Below are 14,992 nucleotides of genomic sequence, written 5' to 3' on the forward strand. Positions count from 1 at the left end.
ATCACTAATAAAATACTTCCAACTGAGTATATAAAAAAAGACACAAAAAGAGACAGACTAAGTGCAAGATCCTATTTTCCTTAGATCTGGCTTTACTTCTGAGCAAGTGGGATTACTCAGGAGTCAGAGCAGCTGGATTAGGTCTCTAAATTTATATGTGGTAAACTCTCGTGGTAGATCAGAAACAATTGTTAGTTCCTTGGCACATATTCCAATTTTTAACATAGTAAATTTAGAAGAAGTAATACCAATACATTTTTATTTTATTAATTCTTTGACAATGAAAAGCACTAAGAAAACATTTCCAGGAATAATTTTATTTTGTACTTATTATTTAAACTTTTGAGCCTCATGTTCTAACAATGTCTCTAAGCAGTTTTGTTGGATTTCCAGACAGCTGAAATTCAATGCTTAAATAATTTGGTTTTGATAGCTGTCTTTTCTTTCACTTCTCTGCATATAATTCCATAACTACAATACAATTTCCTGCAATGACATTACCTTGAATTCAATTTCCTATATTTATCTTTCTTTTCTCTTTTTTCTCTCTCTCTTTTTCTTTTTTTTTTTTTCATGTAGAAATGAATGTATGTACTCAGGAAGGAGCTGAAAAGGGGTAGTTTTGCATTTGTAAACAACACTTTCCCAAGGATGTGACCTTCAACTAGTAACTTTATTCAGCTTGAAAATTTTGAAGACATTAGCTATCATATTTTGTCTAACAGCCAAATACATACACAATAAACACATAGTAGTGCCTAATTTTTCCACATGTTTGCCTCTGCAAAATATAGACAGGACTGAGCCTCTCTCAATCAAGTGAAGTAGTCCATAGACTATAGTTTAATTCAGTTCCATGGAGTTGATTCTTACTACCAAGAATTTTGCATTTCTTGAACAGCTTAAGTGAACCAGCATTAAGGAATAGGTAAGTTATGATCCCATGTGTTTCCAGCCTCCAGACTGATATTTCGGGTATTGTTGTCAAAACCAGGACACTGGTTTGTGCTATGCCAGGGCTGAAGTATGTCTATGTCCCAAGCCCCTCATTTGCTGGACAAGTGTGAAACCTTTACCGTGCTAAACAAAGAGTGGCCACAAAAGGAGAACCACAGAAATGAGTGCCTCATACAGTTCCTTCACACAAAAGTTCCAGCTGACTGTCTCACGAAAGGATTGCACACTCCAGGGGATAGGATGCACTAGCCCACAAGTGTGTTTCAAGGACTAAAGTATACAGAAACCTCTTGGTGCAAAAACCAGAAAAGCAGCTCTGACTGAAGCTTTACTCTTAGGCACATGCTATGAGCAGCTGTCACAGAATTGGGCATGTTAAGAAAACAGGAGTACAGCTCAAACTTATCCTTGTATTTCTTAGTGACTAATCAGAGGAAACTCCTTGAACAACTCAAAACCACTTGGACTGCCTTCTCAAAGCACTTCATTCTTGTCAGGAATTGTATTAGGAGCATAAGCGTTCAGCTCTCAGTTTTCAATTTCACTCCAGGGACTGGGCACCTAACTGTTACATAGCACAGTAGTTAAATTGTTGCTGCTGAAGTTTTTTACTGTATCTGCCCCACGTTTCTGTTGCTTCTTGCTCTTTTTAGCTATAAAATCAACCACTTTATTAGGTACTTCACTCTTAGCTCATATTCAGATCAGCTGTTAAACCTCACCTGTTTTATCAATCTGCTTCTCCCTGCTTGCACTCTTCAATTTGCCTAAACCGATGCAGGGTCTCTGACTATCTCCAATCTCTCCATTATTTTCCTAGCCTGGGTACTCATTTTCACCCTTGCAAGAGTGCTTATAAGCACTAATCCACCTTACTTCAAACTCTTCTGGGTTTAAGCCCAGCTCTCTGCCAAATCATCAGCTATGTCTCTTCCCATGTGCAAAGACCTTGCCAATTAGGTACCTTTCTTTGTATGTTCCAAGACCTACATGTCACAGTCCATCATTTTCCTCTCTTTTCATTATGTATCCTCTGCATCCTGTCTTCCCCAGAACAGCACTCCTGCACTGCACTTGTTCTGTATAAGTGATACAGGAATTTCTTCCAGATAACAGATAGCCTCTGTCTTAGCATTTTTCCACATGGTTCACTGAGTGTTAGGAGAAGCGCAGCTTATGTTTGTGAAGTTTTTTTGGAAATGAGTAGCATGTCAGAAGGCTTTCTTTATTTCTCTGAATAGGCATACAGTATGCTTAACAAGGCTTCATAAACCCTGACGTATTTCTAGACATTTGATACACTGTCTCCTTATGCTCGATGCTACCAAGAATGTCATTAACAAGACAAAGAAAAGCTGAAGTTCTATAATGGTATATGGGCGGTCCCGTGGTATAATGGAGAGCACTCTGGACTCTGAATCCCAAGGACCTGAGTTTGAGTCTCAGTGGGGACTGTCCCCTGGCAGTTCAATGCCTCCCTGCCATCCCATCCCATCACATCTCAGATGCTCAGCAGGGTCAGCCCCGGTTAGTACTGGGGGCTGTGACAGTCCCGAGGACTTCACTGTCACTGTCCAAGCTCACTCGGCTGTGGCAGATGAACCTCAGGACTTAAACGGTGGGGCCAGTTCTGCACACGCTGTGCCTCACCTAAAAAATCCACGTGGGGAGAGCCCTTCCCAAAGCTTTGTTCGCAAAGTTTGGCCATACAGACCTATACATACATAATGGTATATACTTCCTTACAGAATTGCACCTCTCAGTTTTTTAGGGGGTGAGGAAATGGGTAGGGGAGAAAGAGAATAGAAATAAGAGTGGTCATAACTGGGAGTCTGCCTTCCCCAGACCATGACACAGACATATTTCAAACATATACTAGGATTACCTGTATACATTTCAACGTAAAAAGTCACTGAGTCATTGCTACTAAATAAGATAGGGCAATGCAGCAACAGTGGTATTTCATGATTTCATTTAAGGTTTTTTTAGAGCTATTTAAGACTAGTGTTGAAGATTTTCATAGCAACTGGGTATTTTCAATATGCAATTTTTTTTCCTTCAAAATTAGAACTACATAACCCCACGGAATAAGGGCATAAACTGAAATGATTCTAAACAACAAAGGGCAGACAGTTCTGCTCAAGACATAGAGTTTTCCTAAATAATTCAAATGTCAAATGTATTTACAAATTTTTATTGCTAAAAATACAATTTCATCTTAATGAAGAATTATGATTAAGTTAGAATGGAGCTAACATTCAAGGATACCATCCTATCATCTAAAAGGTGTTACATATTCAAGTTACAGGCTCTACTTTGTTTAATTAAAGCAAAGCGAAGCATAAGGACTGGCAACGACTTGCAGAACCCTTTGAAACTATGCCAATAGTTTGGTAACAAGATTAAAAACTAATTTTTAAAGGGATGAGTTCATTTTATTTACACTCATTATTTGTTTAAATAGGCTTCCAAAAAGTGGGAGGCAGGACATTATTTAGATCTCAAAGTCATAAAGCAGTTTCCCACTGATTTGGGACTAAAGCAAAAGATCAACTGTCTCCAGCAGCAGGATCATCAGTACAGTCCATTTGCACCACAACCAACAGCCACTTGTTTCAAGTAGACTGGCCCAGTGAATGCACTTTAATACAACCTCAGAATTAAAATTACTGTCAAAAATCAACAGAATAAGGTTTAAAAAACAAGATATCAAAGCTGTAGAAAGCAGAATAAGGCAGATTAGGAACATGACAGGCATTAACCAAAGAGTGTATTACCTTGCACCATCTGGCAGTTTTCTGTCAAAGGAAGTGCTGCGAGGAATGGCTGTCTGAGCCTGCTGGAGAAGCTGCTGGCACTGCAGTCTGTCAGATGTTCCTAGGATTGGAGAGGCACGAGAGAGAGGCTGCCCAGCGGGAGTCGGCACCCGATGCCAAGTGGTATTCCTTCTGAAAGGGGTTTTATACTCACATGGGGTGCCTTCACTGTCAAGTTTGTATTCCACCATGGGTATACGACAAAGTTCTGAACAACCCCTGTGGTGGGACAAATAAAAATGCCAATCAGTCTCACTGGAGAGAATAGTGAAAGAAATCCTGCATTCACAGTCAAAAGTATATACATATTTTGATTCCAGGTGCCCAAAGGTGTTCATGTACTTGAGAAACTGCAAACCTATCAGGCCAAGCAGGTATGAAACATTTCAAACAAAGGAGTTGCTGTCATGCGTTCAAAGATTTTTGAACTGTCTCCTCACCCTTCAGAAAAGAGAACATATTAAACTTTTATGAATTAACCTGCAGCTTGAATTTTACATAATAAAAACTTTTGGAAACAAGGCATTCAGAAGTCATGAAACATCAAGTTCTTCTGAAACAGCACTGGTTTGTTTAAATTTCAGAAATATGTTTGCTGCTTTGCAGCACACTATATGTTTCCTAGTGGGGTGGAGAACTCTCCATTAGAATTCCACCTTGTCCCCACTGAATGACAGAGCATGTAGACTACAATGCAAATTACTAAGTGGCACCTAAATATTTTTCTCTGTGTTTTCAAAGTATACTCTCTAATCTCTTTCTCTAGGCCTGGAAGAGAAATGAGGAGTGGAAGGAAGAGACAAATCAGATACAGTCTGGTTTACCACCTCCTCTGGAAGTTTACAGTGTGGTTGAATACTAACAGTATTCTCAGAGTGTAAACTCAGGTAAAAGTACTGACAGTGTCCCACAAGAGATCAGTGGGCCTGTGGGATATTTGCTGCAGACTCAGACCGCACTTAGTAATTATAGGTTAACGTTTCAGAAATTGGTTAATAGCAGCTTCACACCCACTTTAAGTCAGCACTTTTTACCATTGCAGATATTTTATATTCTCAACACTCCATCTCCATTATTTATCTGATAGGTAGTGTGTACTAAATCAACATCTACAAATAAAACACATTAAATAATTCTAAATCAGCATATTAAGATTCAGTAAGAAATAGTGAAATTTTTTCCTTTGTCTCAACTGGAATTTTGCTCCATTCCTTAAGCTTAGTCTTGAACAAGCTTTGTTTTTGTTGAAAACTCATTTACCAAACCAAAATCACCTTGATAAAGTGCAATAGAGTGTGTATAAGGAGTTCACAGTCTTAATTCTGAAAATATCTTGGCACAAATGACTCAATGCAAAGTGCAGTTCAAATAAATTGTATAAATTCTCACACATTAAATTACTGTGCCTTAAAGCTTCTGAATCAAATCCCGAAAGAATATTTTCATTGTCAGCATTCAGGTAGACAGAGTAAAAAAAGATATTAGAAAAATGCTATGTTATTCAAGGTTGTTGAAGAGAAGACACATGAGCTACTGTGGCAATTACATTCTAGATATTCTTACCTGCCTAGTCTGATCCAGCAAAATGCTGGATTCTGTAGTACTAAATAGGCAAACTGTTCATTCTGTAGCACTAAATCAAAGACTGAAGACAGATGATCTAGCATTATTAATACTAATTTACTGCACTGCATATTTTTCAATGTGACCATACATATATACAGTTATCCATATATATATACACTTCTTTGACTAGGAAGTTGAACAATTATGCAGGCTAAAATTTCAATCACCCTTCTGCTAATTTCCTAGACTTGGTTCACCCTCTTCTTCATTCCTATAAGCTTTAGACATCAGAAACAAACCAACCCCTCCCCAGTTTTTATTATTAAGATATCAATTTCACAGTTCATTTTGGTAATTTAGAAAGTTATAGTACATAATTGTCACTGTATCCCTCATTAGATACTCCTCATAAAGTACTCTAACTGCTGTAAAAATAGCCACGGGTTTTAAAGGCAAAAGGGGTTGTAACTACTATTTGGTTTGACTAAGCTTGCTGACTGATTAACTAAAGCATGATATACAAACAGCAAAGAGGCTTTGCCACAATGAGTAAGAATTTAAAATTTTGTAAAAATTGTGTTTGTTTGCATCAAGAAAACATATTCCCCTACGAGAGAAAAAAATATTCAGGATACAGTTCCTGAAGAAAAAGGCTTACAAAACAACCCTGTTTCAAGTCACTATTAAAATTCAACAGTGTTACTTGTGAATGCAAAATAGAACTCCCAGCTTTAACGAGCAGGTACATTTGTTTAAAAAAAAACCCCATGGTTTCATATAGCTCCCTTTGTCACATAAGGATTTTAAGTTTTAATAGAAAAGTACCAAACCAACACTTATATGAAAAAATATGCTTCACTGCTTCACAAGCACTGTCTAAACAGATACTGTGGTACAGTGAGGTAAAGTCATAATTGCACTACCTCCTATATCAGAAAGAAAGAGAATCAATTACTTCATTCCGGCAATCCAGTAAGGATCCCTACTCCCACTCCCCACCATGGATCAAACTGCAAGTTGCCTTGCATGAAAAAAACCCCACAAAACTAATGCAATTTCCTCTTACATATTTAATTTGACCACTATCTAACATCTAGTTATAATAGTGTTTCTTATTCCACTGGAGCAAGAATATACATTGGCACTGGTATTAAATGATAGCTTTTCATTCACTTTTTATTTTTATATTTTTTAAAATTAATTTTAAAGGATATGTAAAGACAAATCTGTATTTTATGGTCTTTAAAAGATACTTACATTTATGTTAAACAAGTATAGGATATCAAATATCTTTTGTAGTTATATCCAATACAACATTTGAAAAACAGACTCAAGTTATTAAACAAGCAAATGTGACCAAGTCTTAGCCACAAATCAGAAATGATAGCATTTCCTTCACTGTAGTTTGTTTTAATTAAATCAATCCTTCAACATAAAGCACAGACTCCTACTAATACCTTTGGTTCAAGAGCCATATTATCCTATAAAAATTTGGTTAATAAAATGTACTCTGCAATTACAGAGAGCATGACTCTATGATACAGCTAGCAGGTCATGACTGCATATTAAAATTTAAGAGTCCACTATAAAAATATGCAATATTCAAATGTTCCTGCAAGATGCATTATGTTCTGAAACAATTATCAAGCAGTCCATTAAATTTTTCAAACTACATTAACCAAATATTAATTTCAGATTTAATATACAGTTTCTGTAATAGGTTCTGTGAAAGGCCTACATTAGGCAAGAATGTGAGTTAAACAAGGTAAATATTCATCTCCATAGAAAAGTTGGAAGCTTTCATATACCACAATCGCAAGTTTGTCACCTTGATAGCTACACAAAAGCCTTCTTTTTCTGCTGCATCCTATGACTACCAACTACTGGATACGACTGCGGTATTCGCACACAGCCATCTTCAGATTTCATCCACCACAAAGAATTTGTTGGGGTAACAACAAAACTACAATACCTGGTTACAATTTAACTTTAGTTCAGAGTATCGCAGGGCGGTGGAAGGACAGAGAAGTAATCATTTGTGTGCATCAGTTGTGAACCAATAAATTACCCTTTACTATCACCATTTCAATTCAGAACATTTCATCTCGCTCAATAAGGAGTGTTTATCTATATCTAGGAGCACAGTAAGGAATTGCATTCTGCTAACTCAAACTTTGCATTTGAAAGCAATCCCTTCTATTACAGTACATGTCTGTTCTTACACTACAGCAGTGCCCAAAGTGTCACAATGAGACTGATGACTCACTGTGCAATCTCTTAAATCCACATAATAAAACAGATTAATTTTTCTTCATTATAGGCACTTAATTGAAAATCAGAATTTAGTAGCTTAGTTTTGCTTAGACTCAGGGCATAGTTAAGTAAGATATACAGATATCTCCTTTCCTGACACCTGAAGTGCCTCCTGGAGGTAACCTCTTGACTCTACAGATTCCCTGTATTAGCTATTGCACAAATCCAGGACACTGTGTAATACTGATACTGTCTGAGAGAACTTTGGTCAAAAACTCCAGACAAAAAGGGTAAGTTTTGACATCTCAGGAACCTATTAACAGTAGCCAACTGTATTTTAAAAATATAATTTGAAAAAGAGTAAATTAATTTTCTTTTAAAATAATTTCATACCACTATATATGTAAGACATTGCTTACAGCAACCTCAGAAAAGGCTGCTGCCCACTTCCATCACTCCTGGTATGGGGTAAGTGCTAACTCTTTACCCTCTGTAAAGCCAAGGGTCTGCCAATCCCTCCTTCATTAAGATACACTTCTTGTCCTTCTGATCTTTGTTGATCTCTGTCATCTGTGTTGATGATCTGACAGACAATTTAGAGACCTCCTAAGAGCCTCTACACCTGTATTGTTGTATGCAAAAGAGAAATACAGGCATAACTACAGGAACCAGATGATCTTGAAGCTCCTTTCCAATGCACAACATTCTATGATTCTATGACTACAGCAAAGAAAGAAAATATAAAAGAAAGAAAAGGGGCAAAAAATCAAGAGGAAAAAAATGTGGAGCTCTTCTTTGCATCTCTCCATAGAGACAATCAGAGCTTTGATGGGCATTTTGGGGTTTTTTGTTGCTTGACAGTAACAACTTTAGCAATTATAATTAAGTCTTTCTTTAAGTTCATTCATAACTATGTAACAAAAAAAAATCAGTCTTTTACTTGGATGAGAAATACAGTAAGCATTGGAGAATTGTTTTCAACTTTGTACCTTTATAGTTCTTTTGTTAGACTGTTTCTGGGTGGACACCATATGTTACACATATTGCCTAGTTTTCCTTTGTTTTGATGCAAATCAAAATAGAAAAAGATGATTGTACAATAAAGTTTCAGCTTCCCAAGGATGACAGTAATACTGTTGCATACTTTGCCTTATTCTCCAAAGCAGTATATACTTTGTAAACTATATTGGGAAGCATAAGGCTCAAAAGAATGTATAAAAAGTGACAGAAAAGGGCTTTTTTAACAATTTTTTTCTTTTGTGCAGAGGAAAACCATGATGTTTTGCTTACTTAAGGAAGAGACACAGCCCATAGTGCAGGACATACTAACAATAGGGAAGAGGGCAGCCTGTACCTTATTCCTAAGCTCTGTTCTTTGCTGGTGCTGTCACCCTTCCAAAAGGCAGGAGGAGTGGCAGAGACAGAGCAGTGAAGGAAAAAGCCAACATTTTTACCATGACATGGATCTTCTATTAGGATTTACACTTCAAATGTAACAGCCTAGATCAGAACCTCTGGTGCTAATCAGGGGCCTGAGAGAGTTTGTTCTTGCCAAGTCTTCATCAGGTGTATCACACACAGTGCTTACGTCTCATTCCTTACATGCAATAATGTTATATGAAGTACCATAATTCTGACAGCAAAGAAAGTGAAGCATTTTCTACCCTTTTATTTTTGTTGGGTAGAGAGGATTAACTTTTGCAAGTGGTATGGATTCCAATTACGATCATTACATTCTCTCAGTGATAATTCTTTCAGTTACCTTTAAAATACATCATAATATAGAGTTTTCAGGTATTTTCAGCCTTCTTAGATTAGTAGCAGGGGTGGAATTAAAAGCTTTGGTACCTCAAATTTCTACTTTTACAACCAAATGTTCAGTTTCAGGTTTCCCTGCTTTAACTTGCCTCAGGTGTTGTTAGCAATTCTAGACATGCCTTCTTTCTAGCTCAGGTGGCTTAATTAAAACAAGCAAACAAACAAGCAAAAATCCCAAAGAATCTGAAGGCCCTATGAACTATCCCATCAGCTTATGGCAAACAACATTTTGAGATTTGAACTCCACCACACAATGAACTCTTCCACTTCCTAAAACCATTTTTCCAAACATTCTATACTCTGCTGGTTATCTGCTACTTAAAAAAAAGCCCCAGAAATACAATTGTCTAATCACAGCACAGCTGTTCAAGGGAAACAAGAATCAAGACTGGAAAGTAAGTCATGACATCTATTGTATTTGTAAGAAAGAGTTTGTGAAGTTCAAGAGAATAAAGTAACCTCAAAAGAAATGCAGTAGTACTTAAAAATGGCCCACAGGCAGCTTCAGTCAGTTACTAAAATATTTCCATTTTCAAAATTACCTACAACTGGAGGAAAAGAGTCTCTTACTTGATCAAGCCAACTGTGGAAACTGCTGATGCTACAGCTCTTCAGCTTCTGTTTCTAGCTCAGCCATGGAGATTGTGTTCAAAGTTTTGTTTGTTTTCTAGGTTTCCTAGAAATTCTTTCTTAAGCAGTTCTTAAGCAGTTTCTTTTTATATATAATCGTAGTTGAACTAGGACAGACATATAGGCTTCAATGTAGTAAAAAAGATTCTATCAGAATCTACAGTTTAAAATGGATTTAGAAGTACTTGAATTCCTTGATTGGGTTTGACTGATTAAGGACATAGTGTCCTTGAGCACTACTGTGACACCACCAGTGAAAGTAAATTTGAATGAACATAATTATTCTCCTGCTAAAATGCATATAATTCTAGCTACTGCACTGCGGTACCATGTAATATTGACAACAACAGAAGAACAAATTAACAATTCTGATGGGACAGACACAGCATAGAAACAAATATATGATAAAAGGAAAATAATTCAGATCTGAATACAATGACCAGTATGTTGGTTCTAATGCTGCATTGTAATTTAAAGAATTTATGTTCCAAACAGAAAATTCTTCTTTCTATCTAAACATCAGCCTGGCACACACAAATAATTATGATTTCTCAATTTGTGTGTGATTATTTAATTGCTTGAGCAAAGTGAAAACAGCAGGAGCTTAGTCTCAAGTTCATTAATTTTTACAGGATAGTAAATTAAAAGCCTTATTCCGTGATTGCTTTTGCATATACTGCTATCAAGACTGTAAGTAGAAGGGTCTACATTAAGTAATGGAAGGTATTTATTGAGCAGAATTTTCCTTTATAATTTCCTAATCACTCTGTAACATTCCTTTTTAAGCACCTTCAACATTCAAATAGTTTATTTTCATGGTGAAATAAACGAATACAAGACAGTTTGAAGAAAATAAAAACCTTGTTAATAATTTATTGCTAACATTCTTACTGTGTGCACACTTGCATTTTGTCGGTTTTCTTTTAAAATATAAAAGGCTGATGGATTGATGGTGATTTGTGGGTAAGTTAAAAGACAAAAAAAAATCAAGTTAAGAATTTCAGTAAAGATCTTTAGTTCAGCTGGTATTTTTCCAAGGGACTGGGACTGCTTTGAAAACACACTTGCACACTTGAAACTCATTTTCACTTAAAGGGTACAATTCCCAAGACACTCCATGGGAATCATGACCAATCTGTGTAAACACGCTTCAGAATTCAATCCCAGAAAGGAACAAGTGCTAATAAGCAACCTAAAGAGAAAATTCCTCATTGCTTCATATTCCTAAAACACAGCAGACAGAACTAAGAATAAACTACTCTTTCAAGCAGTCAAAATCAGCTGATTACCACAGAAAATGAAAACCCGGCAATAATAAAATGATCCATGTTGATTTTTCCAGGAAACTATAAATTATGAGTTTTTTCTAAATTTACATTTATATTCTTTTAAATGTATATACATTTTTAAAGCAAATAATTTATGTAGAAATGAAGATGGGTGTATTTTTATACCTATGCACTGTGGGCAAAAACTAAGTGGCTGAAATTGAAACCCCACATTAAGGCATTTATAGTCAGAAAATATTGATCAAACTACCAATTTCTACTCTGAGAAATCAGGCTGAAATACAGAGACAGAAAAATCCCACCAACTGCCAGAAGATCATATAATCTGTAGGATGAGTCAAACTTTCAAGGTACTTATTTTAGCCTCCAAATCAACTTTTCTACATATGTCAGATAGTCTGATGTATCATTACTTAGAAGGAAACCTCTAAAAGCAGCTGTAAAGAAAAGCAGTAATTACTGAAGCATAGATGTGAAGCTTTTGCCTGCTTTTGAACCATCATTCCAGACATGTCTAATATGTGGGTCAACGACTGATGGATCCCCACGTATGAAGGAAATATCTGTATGTGTATTTTTAGTGTTATTTCATAATTATCACAGCTACTTGACAGTAAAAAAGTTCTCCCCTGATGAGCTGGCACACCTGCCTTAAATGTTAATCAGGGGAATGTGTTGGAAATCGCACACAGAGACCCAATTCTATCCTATTTAGCCAAGCACGGACTCTCTCGGGACTGTGACATTTCTTGTCAAATGAAGGTGAAATGGATTTTAGTTTTCCAGATACCCCTGTTTTATATCCAAAACCACTACCTGTAAATTCCTGAGGAAACCTGATACCAAGAGTACAAGAGAGACATGAACATACAGCACAAGTCCAGCAAAGGACCAAAGATGATTAAGGAATCAGAGCATGTGAAGCACAAGGAGAGACTGAGAGTGCTGGGGTCACTCAGCCAGGGAAAGAGAAAGCTCAGGAGGGGTTTTATCAATGTGTCTAAATACCTAATGGGATGATGGGGAGAAAGGACAACATTGTAAGAGTTTTTAGAGTTGTATCCAATGAAAGCACAGAGTGTGAGGTGCAAAACTGAAACACAGGAAATTCCATTTAAGTATATGAAAAACATACTGAAACTGAAATACCAAATGGTTGAATCTCCATCCTTGGAGATACATGAAACCTGAAGAACATGTCCCTGAGCAATCTGCCCTAGCTGACCTTGCTTGGAGCAATGAGACCAGACTCAACATTAAGAGGTCCCTTCCAACCTCACCTATTCTCTGTTTCTGTGCTTCTGTAAGGGAAGACATTGCAGAAAGTTAAGATAAGCAATTAAGCAGGTGACAGGGAGATGGATTTGCCTAAGTTTTAAATAGTAAGTAGCAGTGATAGGCTATCTTCTTTCTCCAAACTTTTGGTTATTTATCCTTTCTGCCTTCTCCTCATTTCCCCCATTAATTAATATATTTTACAAACAATGTCATAGATCACATTTGTCAGCTGACGTCTTCTCATCTAATACCTATGTTGCTTTCTGTCTGCTCTGTTTAGAAGAGAAACATTGAGAAAAGGTAAGATCAAAAGTCTTTGGAGATTGGGCAATCAAAAGCATTCATCATATTTTAGGCATATTAAAAGGGAAATGAGGAGCTTTCTGTTTCAGTGAGAAGATGGTATTTGAGAGAAAGAGACATTTCTTTTTTTTATATACTAGAAAGGTGAAACTGAAAAGAACTTAAACATAACCACTTTTTAAAAATTTTAAAATAGACACATAGTTTTTTAAAAAGTTCATTCTCCTTAGTAATTAGTTGCAGTTTTAAAAATGCGAAAAAAATAAAGAGGAGCAGCTTTTGCAGATTTTTTGGATGTGCTAACACTGAGTTAAACCTCTTCCTACACACAGACTGAGTGCTATGTATCACACTGATCTGGGATTTTAACATTTTATTTCTAGAAATGTATCAAAGAAGATATAAACAATGCACACAGTATGTATTTTTCTATCAGGGCCTGTAAAATACACATTTTACCTTCAATATAATAGGATCAGCTCATTAGGCTCATATTCTGTAAACAGCTTGGAAATGTATACCAAACAAGTCAGTGAAAATTCATACCCAGAAGCAGATGGTGAGAATAGCAAAGCTAAGCAAAGAGAGGCTTAATTGCAAATTCTATCCAACTAAGCAAAACGGTGCTATTCTACATTCACAGGCATTTTCTATAGAAAGGAACTCAATGCATCAACATGCAGGTTGAGGCAGGGGACAGCACTTGTGTGTCATACATCAGGCCAATGACTACTTGGAGAATTGCCACCAATTAACCAGTATTCGTACACAGCTGGCATCGACTGCACAGGGCTGCATGCTACGTAAAATTTTATTGCTTGTTGTCTTGCCAAAAGCAACACATCTAATGTTTTTACTGTTAACTTAAAAATCAACAAGAGATTTAGAGTTGGCCTGCAACAAAAAGAGAAGTAATTAAATACTCTGGTAGAGTTCTCATTTAGAATGAGCCAAATTAACAGTGACTAGACAAGGTATGTGACAAATAAAGTCACACTGCTAGAAAGTTTCAATTTTTCCCTACTTCGCTGCCTCATAATATTAAAAAATGAAGAGTTTTGTCACCAAAAAAGGAACACTGATGGAAAAAAAGCATTTCATCCCTGAAAACAATGGTACAGTCACTATAATGATTCTTATTACAGTCTTTTCCTGAGTGTGAACATATATTTCATGTCGCAACAAGTTTTCTTGGCTTTAATTGATGATCTCATTGATGTAATTCCCTATGTAATATAACTAAATTAGGTATCTGTAGAAAGTGAGGAGGTCTCTAAGTCTTGGTCCTATGTATGTCCAGAACCCTATATTTCACTACTTTCATTAAAATTTCAATATAAGAAAAAAAAATAAAACAAATCTTATTTAATTGTCATAAGTTGAAGAAATCTCAAAGACAGACAAAGTATAATTTTATGAGAAGAATTTCATATTTAAATTCAGTACTAGAATAAAACTGTCCTATGGAAGGAAAGTAAACTCAGCTTTTAGAACTGCTCAGTCATGACGCACTAAAGTTTACTTCTTACCCTTTGAAAGTCACATAAAAGTAAATTTTCCATTAAATTTCTTATAAGATCTCATTTTATCTACTACTATGCATCAATATGGCTTTGGGGAAAAAGATTGCTTTAAGAGCCTCAATAATGTTATCACCAAACATGACAGACAATATCCACTTACTCAAGGCATCCAATAAAAGAGCAATCATTAAAAAACAGCAGAGAAAAAAAACCCAAATGAATATAAATGTCACACTGAGAACTGCTGCTCCTTACCTTCGAGGTGCTCCATCCTCGTGTGGTTGAATAATCACCACTTTTACAGTCACTGATGTTCGTAAAAGGTCAATCATTTGCTCATGAGTCAGAGTTGCCACAGCCACTTTACAGATCTCAACCAGGCGGCTCCCTTGCCGTAGGCCTGCCTTCCATGCAAAACCAAAGGGCTCCACATCTGCCACTATCCCTTCAAAGTTCACGTGGAATCCAAGCTGGCCCAACCCATTCCTCCTCAGGGTCATTTCCGTGGTTTCGCATCCTCTGGTCACTATCTAAGGAAGTAGCAGATTGTTACACTATT

General features: G+C 36.4%; 1 protein-coding gene across 6 annotated transcripts in view; it reads right to left on the bottom strand.

Annotated features, from left to right (window-relative positions):
- SIPA1L2 (signal induced proliferation associated 1 like 2) overlaps positions 1-14,992 on the bottom strand; it is a 183,338-nt gene that overhangs the window by 30,268 nt on the left and 138,078 nt on the right. For all 6 annotated transcript variants that reach the window (XM_071549552.1, XM_071549555.1, XM_071549554.1 and 3 more), the window contains exons 10-11: positions 14,689-14,963; positions 3,735-3,992 (exon numbers count right to left, since the gene is read on the bottom strand). In XM_071549552.1, the coding sequence (XP_071405653.1) occupies positions 3,735-3,992; positions 14,689-14,963 (533 nt within the window). The remainder of the gene's footprint in view (positions 1-3,734; positions 3,993-14,688; positions 14,964-14,992) is intronic.

Source organism: Pithys albifrons, chromosome 2 (assembly GCF_047495875.1).
Source record: "Pithys albifrons albifrons isolate INPA30051 chromosome 2, PitAlb_v1, whole genome shotgun sequence".
NCBI classification, from domain to species: domain Eukaryota; kingdom Metazoa; phylum Chordata; class Aves; order Passeriformes; family Thamnophilidae; genus Pithys; species Pithys albifrons.